The sequence below is a fragment of the Miniopterus natalensis genome, chromosome 2 (genome assembly GCF_054644295.1).
Source record: "Miniopterus natalensis isolate mMinNat1 chromosome 2, mMinNat1.hap1, whole genome shotgun sequence".
Classification (NCBI taxonomy): Eukaryota; Metazoa; Chordata; class Mammalia; order Chiroptera; family Miniopteridae; genus Miniopterus; species Miniopterus natalensis.
Genome location: NC_142082.1, coordinates 88,245,282 through 88,255,861, shown reverse-complemented (window position 1 = coordinate 88,255,861; position 10,580 = coordinate 88,245,282). Strand labels below are relative to the sequence as shown.

At 34.2% G+C, this 10,580-nt stretch overlaps 1 protein-coding gene across 2 annotated transcripts in view; it reads left to right on the top strand.

Moving 5' to 3' along the window:
• Window positions 1-10,580, top strand: part of FREM2 (FRAS1 related extracellular matrix 2) — a 294,853-nt gene that overhangs the window by 256,362 nt on the left and 27,911 nt on the right. For both annotated transcript variants that reach the window (XM_016208906.2, XM_016208905.2), the window contains 4 exons: window positions 51-209; window positions 1,681-1,984; window positions 3,866-3,997; window positions 5,389-5,720. In XM_016208906.2, the coding sequence (XP_016064392.2) occupies window positions 51-209; window positions 1,681-1,984; window positions 3,866-3,997; window positions 5,389-5,720 (927 nt within the window). The remainder of the gene's footprint in view (window positions 1-50; window positions 210-1,680; window positions 1,985-3,865; window positions 3,998-5,388; window positions 5,721-10,580) is intronic.

Here is a 10,580-nt window from a genome sequence, read left to right as displayed (position 1 = left end):
CCAACAGTCAAATATTTCAATAATCATAGATAATTATCTTTTTCCACTAGGTGACCAAAGCTATTGTGTATATAGAAGAGATGAACAGCATGGCAGATGTCACTTTTCCTTCTGTCCCTCAAATTGTGTCCTTATTGATGTATGATGACACTTCCAGAGCTAAAGAGAGTGATGGGCCTGTGTCTGGCTATCCTGTCATCTGTATCACAGTAAGTAGGAAATTCAGGGAAATTGTAAAATAATTACTTACAATAACTGTAGTTTAACCAATATAGTATTGGCTTTGACATGAAGACATAAAAGTGGGAAAATACTACCAGGTTTAAGATTGAACTTTGGAAAGGAAAATATAGCATTCATTTTTAAAAATTTGCATTTTTCTTCTTTTATCCAACAAAGGTTAATTAACTGATGTTACCTCAGAGTCTGTCACTGGTAGAAAAATAAATGTTGAACTCTGCACTCAAGGAAATTAAAAAATTAAAATATATGAGAATTAGTTACTATCGGACAAGATATGAACATTATCACCAGAATAATGAAGCTCCATGTGTGAGCGAAGACTTAGGATGGTCATGTGGAGTTTCAGGAGTTTAAAAGAAGAGTCAAATAAGGGAAAGTAATTCCAGGAAGAAGTAATTGCATCACAAGCTACATCTAGAAGAATAGCATAAAAAAGTGGCATATCATCTTTTATTGCTTTTAGAGAGAGGAAAGGAAACAAGAGGAAAAGAGAGAGAAACATTGATGTGAGAGTGAAACATTGATCAGTTGCCTCCTGCGCACGCCCTTACTGGGGATCAAACCCATAATCAGGGTTATGTGCCCTGACTGGGAATTGAACCCCTGACCTTTCGGTGTATGGGACAATGCTCCAACAACTGAAGCACACCAGTCAGGGCAAAAAAAAATGGCATATTATTACACTTTTATTTGCCTACTCTTGGCTCTCAATTATAAGCTCCTTATGAGCAAAAACTGGGACCTATTTATTTTTATATCAGAACAGCCCTGGTATAATGACGTACATAAAATAGGTTCACAGTAAATGTTTATTGAATTATCAAGGCAAAAATAATAATTTGGTGCCAAGTTATAGAGGTCTTTAAATGTTTTGTTAAGGAATATGGACTTCATTTGTTGGGTAGCAGGGAGTTCTTGCACAGAAGAATTGCATGAGAGTAGAGGTTATGTTGGGGTGTTACCATGGCAGCAATGTGTCACTTCACTGAAAAAGCCCCAAATTAGGGAGATGGTGCTGGGAATGGGAAGGGAGCAATTTAAGAAACATTGCAAAAGAAGAATAAACCAAGTTCACTGACCCACTGGATGTGGGGGGCAAGATGAGAGAAAGGGAAGGAAACACAAAAGAAGGAAAAGAGAAGGAACAAAGATTCCCTCTCTCACCATTATATGGACAATTCTGAGAATTCAAGAGATAATGAAATGAATAACACTTTTACTTGTATCAGTTAGAAATGGAAACATCCAGTAGCTATTTGAAATGTAAGATTAGAGTTCATAAACACTATCATGGCTAGGAATAAAAATTTGAGGGTTGCACAAATAGCATGTAGAAATGGGAAAAAAGCATCCGTGAAAGCACTATGATAGAACTTGAGAGGAATAATTTACACATTATTCTATACTGTGGCCCTAACAGTTCTTTGTTCCCCTTAGGCTTGCAACCCTAAATACTCAAACTATGACAAAACGGGCTCTATTTGTGCAAGTGAGAACATCAATGACACTTTGACTCTTTACCGATGGCTAATTAGTGCACCCACTGGCACTGACGGCGTGACCAGCCCCATGAGAGAAGTGGACTTTGACACCTATTTTACATCATCCAAGATGATCACTTTAGACTCCATATACTTTCAGCCTGGCTCCAGGGTGCAGTGTGCGGCCCGGGCTGTGAATAACAATGGCAATGCAGGCCTGGAGCTGATGAGCTCCATTGTAACCATCAATAAAGAAGAAGGTAATGCATTGCTATTTTCACATGAAGATCACTGGGATACCATGGAATATTATAAATGTCTAATATCTGGTTATTGATTTTTTCAAATGCCCCATGTATTCAATAATATTCTATAAATGCATAAAAATAATACATTTTAAAAAATTTATTTAAAAACAAATATTTTTTCATTCTACATTTTTTAGTCACCTATCATACACCAGAGGTTTTGATGGCATATAACTTCTTTATGTTTGTAATAAAAAAAAAAAATAAGGCAAGATTATTGTCCTTGAGGAGTTTCTACTCAATTTGAGGACACAAAGTTTTGTCTAGACAGGGCACAGAAATGCAAAAGTCGTAGTGATTAGTTCTACTCAGAATGGGTCAGGAAAGGTTTTATTAAACAGGAGATTCTTAAGCTGAATCTTAAAAACAGAAAGAAAAAGCATGAGTAATAACTCAGAGAAGCATGGAAAAAACATAGAATATTCTGGGAACTAAAAGCAGAGAAATGGGAAGCATGTGAGGAAGAAGTGAGAGGATCAGGAAATGAAGCAGATGGTATACAAGGGCCAAATCTAGAAAAGTTAGCTCATATACGATGCACAAGCACTCCAAATTAGTTTTTGCATGAGTAGGAGTTTGCTGGGGACTGAATGGGAAGTACATATATACTGAAGGTAGAGACATATGTACAAATGCCCAGACCTTGTTATTACAAGGGAGATTGTGTTCAGAGCTGGAGCTTGACACTTTGGGATGGACAATAAGATATGGCTAAAGATAACAAAGAAAAGACAGGAAATCCACTTTATAAATCAATCCGTCACTCTGCTGAAAAATTTTTAAATTAGATTTTAAAATAACTGTCTATTTATAAGATTATATTTCTAAAACTTCTATTTGCACACTTTAGAAGTATACTTGCTGAAATGTTATATGTACCACCTCCCGTCATTATATTATAAGGATCAATATTTTTTATATCATGTATAGTAAATATTCTCTTTTATTAGGATTAAAATATATGGTTTTTAAGTTTCTCTTAAAACCAAACTATTGAGCTGGTACCAAAAAAATGATAATTAAACAATGCCTTAGAATGAGTCCTACTAATAAACAGACAGCCCAGGTGCTGAGGCTTGCCTCTGATCTCATTCCTGGCCTAATAAATACCAGGTTCCCTGATTTTGTACAAATAAAAATGAAATCATATATTCCTAGATGTCTTGAAATTGTAATTCAGAATCTTGGTCTCTTCCATGATATTCAAATGAAAACATCAAAATTATCTTAAAGCATGTCAAAATTCTTGAGGATCAAAGAGAGAGAGAGAAGAGAAATAATGAGTTATAATTTATAATACACATACTGTAAGAAATTACATATATAGAGAAAACTATAAATTTTGCTCTCTGATTCTAAAGAGATGTTAGTTTTTGTTTTAAAAATCGGTGCATTTTTAGTTTTATTAGCTTATAACTAATGTATATTTTATAACTAGCAATAAGTATATTATTCTAGAGTAAACATCAAATTCACTTAAACTACACTTGCTTTTTTCTATTGACTTTCAATCATCCATACTGGTCATACTTTATATTAAAATAATTTTGTAAATATGTTCATGATCTAAAATGTTCAGCATATAATAAATTACACTGAACAACTATATTTTTCTCAAACTTTATAAAAGTACCCAAAATGTTAAGTAGTAGTCACTAAACTGTTGTAATTACTTCTCATACCATGGTCTTCTGCTTATGCTTTCTACTTGCAGCAATGCCTTAAGTCCAGAAAGAATATTAAAGTACATAGAAAAAGCATAGTGCCTATTTTTAAAATGTTCTTTAGATGTTGTCCATTACCTACTTTTAGCATAAATATGTTTATTTTTAGGTCTTTGTCAGCCTCGGGTGCCAGGGATAGTGGGAGCAGAGCCGTTCTCAGCTAAGTTACGCTACATGGGCCCTGAGGACCCAGAGTACACAAACCTTATCAGGCTCACGGTCATGATGCCACACATAGACGGTAGGTGGCTTGGGTAAACAAAGTCATGGAAGGTTATTAACAGGTTTATTTTACTGAATACTCTAAATAACCAGGCAGACAATAAGTACTCAATTTGCAACTTGAGCTTCAAGTTTTTCTGCTTCTTTCAAATGCTTCTGCTTTCTTTCTGCCCAGTTTTTAAAAATCTAACAATGTAAGTATTCTCTAAAATTAGATGAATGTAACGTGTCAAAACACAGTGGAACAAAATGTTGGTTAACATGCTAGCTATTAGGAAATAATACAAATATGTCTTCAAAACTTTTGAACTTGGACTTACAGTAAAGCATTTTGGTATCTCAATGTTCGCCTTCAACATGTATTTACTATTTCATAACTGTAGTTTTAGAAATACCTCCCAATATTTATTGCAATAACTAAGACATTTCCTAGGCACTAAAATAAAATTTAAAATGCAACTAGCATTATTATATTCTGTGTCCATTTTCTCTGGGTAGGTAAGTATGGCCAAAATTTGTGAGTCAATAACTTTACCCACACTTTATGAACATTTTCCCATATGTGGAAGACATTTTGAAGTTGCATTCTACTCAATTCACTTTATATCTGAGGTAAAATTTTTTATTACTTGGTTGTTAGTTATATTTTAAGTGGCTAAAGAGGAAGAAATGTTAGGTACTATCAGAAACTACATGGTAGACTCTCCCACCCCACAAAATGCTTTGTCTGTTTTTCACAAACCAAAATTTGTGTTGAGCAGGGAGATTAAGTTGACAGGAATCTGTACCTCTTTACAACGTAACAGTGGTCCCACATTTGACCACTCAATCTATAGATTCATTTTGGAGGTATGACTCATGGGTGCAAAGGGCTGAGCAGAGACCCATCACTCAAAAAAAGACTTACCACAGTGAGAGAATAAGGTGGAAGAGTCAAATAATATCTTAGTATGATTATGAAAATAGCTTTAATGTTATAAATCTCCTGAAAAATCCTAGGGCCCTCAGGGGTCCTAGGACATCACTTTGATAATCACTGTTTTACAGTGATTATCAAATAAGTATTTCAGACAAGTGTTTTATGACTTGTCTTCTCAAGAGATAAAAAAATTATAACGTGTTCTAAGCCCTTTGCTGTTAGCAAACAAAATAGATCCAGGGACATCGAAGCATGCAACAAACTGATGGTTCTCAGAGGGAAGGGGGGTAGGGGTGAGTGGAAAAGATTAACCAAAGAATTTATATGCATAACCGCTGGACACAGACAATAGTACAGTGAAGGCCCGGGGAGGTGGCAGGAGTGGAGAGGAGGAGGTTCAATGGGGTGAAAAGAGGGAAATCTGTAATACTTTCAACAATAAAAATAAATTTTGAAAAAAGAATGGTAACGATGATTACAACTCCTCATAGGTATGCTCCCTGTGATCTCCACTAAAGAACTTTCCAACTTTGAGCTCACCCTCAGCCCTGATGGCACAAGAATTGGAAACCACAAGTGCTCAAATCTCCTGGATTATACTGAAGTAAAGACCCATCATGGTTTTTTGACTGATGCTACAAAAAATCCAGAAATAGTTGGAGACATGTATCCTTACCAGTACAGCTCATCTATCAGAAGTTCCAGTACCTTACGCTTCTACCGAAGCCTGAATCTAGAGGCCTGTTTGTGGGAGTTTGTTAGCTACTATGACATGTCAGAACTTCTCACTGACTGTGGAGGCACCGTTGGAACAGATGGACAGGTATGAATTTTTAACATCTGAATTTTGGTCACTGATAAACCAATTGGTTTGTTCAGTTACATAGATTTGGACTAAATCTCAACTCCAGTCTTTCATCTTGGTGATATAAGTCATTAGGTATAAGAAGGCCCAAATAATTGGCATGGGTGGTGTGAAAATCCATGTCTATTTCTGGAAAAATATGTCAAAATATATGTATTTTTTATCAATGTTCTGTATCTGCTATGATATTATAAAAATCCAAATACTAATTAGTTTTCAAGGTATACATTCTCTGACACAGTTTTAATCTTTTATATATACAACCCAGATAGTTGCTCTAGTGAAACCCTGAACTTACCTGCTTGAGCCTTATTTTATTATATCTGCCTACATCTCCAATGTATTAAAGACATTTTTAATGCAAATTGTGCCCTCTACTATGTTTATCTCACTGGCGAAATCTTACCATAAAATGTTCAGCTAAACTTATCTGTTGCTGTTTTGTTTTTATCACAGTTTCTCTATTTAATTTTTAAGTTCAGTATGTTTTCTTCCTCTCATTATCATTGCTAGCTAGAAAACTCATTGTTATGATTCTGTAGTTGAGTTGCCTAAGGTTCTACTCTGCATTAGATGAAAACTGGCAACTTTCAGGTTTCAGTTAAGTTTTGCTTGCCTGAGAGGCTTAAGTTATGTAATTCAGAATAAAAGAGTATGCAATTAAGAATTATCAAAACATCCAATTCTTAACCAGTTTGTGTATGAATTTCTTCTGAAAAGATTTTTCTGCTTTTGCATTATTTAAAATAAATTTTAAAAACAGCATAACCATGATGATCAACATCATAGAGATGACTAGATTCAGTGTAAATCATTAAAATTTCAGAACCTTGTTATAAAATTATAAAAGTCTCAGCATAAAATGGCAAAAAAATCTAATAAAACATGTTGTTTACTCTCCTAGAGTGAAGCTCAGAGAAGACCATTTCGGTTTCCCCTACTTTCTTTCTTGGTTTAAACTTTTTCTCCCCCAGCTATTGATGTTCTCCTACTGCCCCACCAACTTGATTCCCACCACCTACCCCATACCCATATTTTAAATAGAGGTGAGAGAGAAGAAAATAGAAATTAAGTCAAAAGAAATTTAACCCTTTGAGATATTTTTCTAATTTTCCCCATTAGTTTGGTGTTCTAGAGAAGAAGAAAAAGAAAATCTAATTGTACTAACAATGACAATAATGATGGTAATAACATTTATTTAATGTTTACTATGTGTTTGCCATTCTTCTAAGTACTTTACACATTTCCACTAATTCTGTCCTCACAACAGCACTCTGAGACAAGTGCTAATTTTGTCACTTGTTTAGAAAGTTGAAGCAAAGAGAATTCAAATGGTTTGCTTGGGTAAGTCACTTGTAAGCTTATGCTCTTAACCATATTTTGGAACTTATCTGGGCATTTAATTGAGTGAATTAAAATGTCATTGAAGCCCTGCCAGGCATGGCTCAGAGGTTGAGCGTCGACCTAGTATCCAAGCGATTGGGGTTTGATTCCCAGTCAAGGCACATGCCCGGGTTGTGGGCTCAATCCCCAGTCGGGGGCGTGCAGGAAGCAGCCGATCAATGACTCTCTCATCATTGATGTTTCTATCTTTCTCCCCCTCCTTTCCTCTCTGAAATCAATAAAGATATATATATATTTTAAATGTCATTGAATTGGGTGAATGTGAGGAATGGATAGGGTCACAGGTGAGATTGCAAAAAAGACAAACTTTTCCCTCTGTTCTGGGTACAAAACTGCTGCCCAATAGCAGTCATGATTGGCCTGTGCTCAAATGAAACTATAGTCCACTGTTGTTAAGACATATATTTGCATAATTTTACCAACAATGGATGAAGATATAATCTGGACATAGACAATGGTGAGGTGAAGGCCTGGGGCCAGGTTGGGTAAGGGGTAGAAGGGGTCAATGGGGAAAAAAGGGGACAACTGTAATACTTTCAACAATAAAAATAAATTTAAAAAAAGAGTTAGCAAACTGAAGGAATCACCTGAAATATCCAGGATGGTTATCTATTAAGAACAAATGTAATATTATTAAGTTTTATGCAACTAGTTTTAACTGATATTATGACTATTTCTGTTTTAGCCATCTGATTTATTGCACATTCATAAATTAAAGAAATAGTCAATGAACACTTACTCTATGCCTGAGACCATACCAAATACCTGGTGAGAACACCAGATAATGAACTTAAACTTCAACAAAATAGAGCTATAAGAGTCAAATCATTACTCTTATAAAAGTTCAGAATTTTCCTTGCCAAGAAAAAAGAAATTGGTTTCTCTATAATAATATTTAATGCTAAAATAATTTTTGTAGTTACATTTCCTTTTTATTTAGCATTTTGTATTATTTTTTATTTTTTTAATTACAGTTGATATTCAATATTTTTTTATTAACTTCAGTTGTACAGATCAGTGGTTAGACATTTATATAATTTACAAAGTCATCCTCCCATAATTCTTGTACCCACCTGATATCATATATAGTTATCACAATATTATTGATATTAAACTCCCTATGCTATACTTTACATCCCATGACTATTACTATTTTGTAACTACCAATTTGTGCTTCATTTTTCCCCCAGCATCATTTGTTCCCTCTATGCAATCTCCCCTCTGCAATCACCACACTGTTGTCCATGTCCAAGTTCTCTCTGTTGTTGTTTTTTTTCTCTTTTTATTCAATCCCTCCACCACCATCCCCCCAATTACACCCCCAACCAGAGCTGTCTGCCTGCTTTCTATGAGTCTGTCTGTATTTTGCTTGGTAGTTCAGTTCATTGAATTCCACATACGAGTGAAGTCATATGGTTGTCTTTCTCTGACTGGCTTATTTCACTTAGCCTAATGTTCCACAGGTCCTCTCCTGTCACCTTTTTTACCCATTTTCACAACCATTAATTCATACTCTGTAGCTGTGTCTGTTTCATTTGTTCATTTATTTTGTTCTTTAGATTCCACATATAAGTGAAAACATATGGTATTCATCTTTTCCTGTCTAAGTTATTTCACTTAGCGTAACACCCTCTAGGTTTATCTGTGCAGTCACAAATGGTAAGATTTAATTCTTTTTTATGACTGAGTAATATTCCATTGTACATAAGTACCACTTCTCCTTCATCCAATCATCTATTGATAGGTACTTAGGCTGCTTCTATATCTTGGCTATTGTAAATAATGCTGCAATATGTATTTTTTTAAATTGGAGCTTTGAATTTTTTTGAATAGGTACCCAGAAGTGGAATTGCTGGGTCATAGAGTAGTTAGTTCTATTTTTAATTTTTTGAAAAATCTCCATACTGTTTTCCATAGTGGCTTCACCAATTTTCAAACCCACCAACAATACACGAATGTTTACTTTTTTCTACATCCTCACCAACATACTTATTATTTACTGATTTATTTATGATAGCCATTCTGATAAGTGTGACATAATATCTTCTTGTTTCAAGTTGCATTTTTCTGATGATTAGTGCCATTGAGAATCTTTTCATATGTTTATTGGCTGTTTACTAAATTCATAAATTCATTTATCAGTTCTAGGAGGTTTTTAATGGGATTTTTAGGGTATTCTATATATAGTATCTGCAAAGTTTACTTCTTCCTTCCCAATTTAGATGCCTTTCTCTTCTCCAATTGCCATGACTATGATTTTCAATACTATGCTGAACAAAAATTTTAAACGCGGACATTCTTGTCTTGTTCCTGATCTTAAGGAAAATGTTATTAGGATTTCACCATTGTGTGTTTGTCATATATGGTCTTTTTTATATTGAAGAATATTCCCTCTATTTTCATTTTGCTGAGAGTTTTTGTCATAAATGGATGCTGATTTTTGTCAAATGCTTTTTCTACATCTATTGATATGATCATCTAATGTTTATCTTTCATTTTGTTTATGTGGTGTTTACCATTAATTGATTTGCAGATATTGAACCAACCTTTCATCCCACAAGTAAATCCCTCTCAATCATGGTGTACGATCTTCTAAATGTATTCCTGAATTCAGTTTTCTAATATTTTGTTGATTTTTGCATCAATGTTCATCAAGGATATAGGCCTACACTTTTCTTTTTGTAGTAATGTCTTTGTCTTGTTTTGGAATTAGAGTAATACTAGCCTCATAAAATAAGCTTGGGAACCTTTCCTCCTATTGAAATTTTTGGAATAGTTGAGAATAATAGGTGTTAATTTTTCTTTGAAAGTTTGGTAAAATTTACCTGTGAAACCATCAAGCCCAAGACTTTTGTTTGTTGGGAGTTTTTGATTACTTATTCAATGAATGAAACCAAGAGTTTGTTTTTTGGAAAGATAAACAAAATTGATATATCTTAAGCCAGATTCATCAAGTAGAAAAGAGAGAGGACCCAAATAAATAAAATCATAAAAGAAAGAGAAAAAGTGACAACTGACACCATAGAAATATGGTTTATAAGAAAATTCTACAAACAGTGATATGCCAAAAAACTGGACAATTGGAAGAAATAATTAAATTTCTAAAAACATACAGTCTTGCAAGGCTGAATCAGGAAGAAACAGAAAATCTAAACTGACCAATAATTACTAACAAAAGCAAACTGGCTATCAAAAACTTTCAACAAACAAAAGCCCTTGACCAGTTGGTTTCACAGCTGAATTTTATTAAACATTCAAAAAAGAATTAATACCTATACTTCTCAAACTACTCCAAAAAAATGAAAAGAAGGCACCCAACCCCTTTAAAGAAAGCCAGCATTATCTTGATACCAAAACCAGACAAAGACACTACAATGAAAGGAAATTATAGAGCAATATTCCTGTTGCATATAC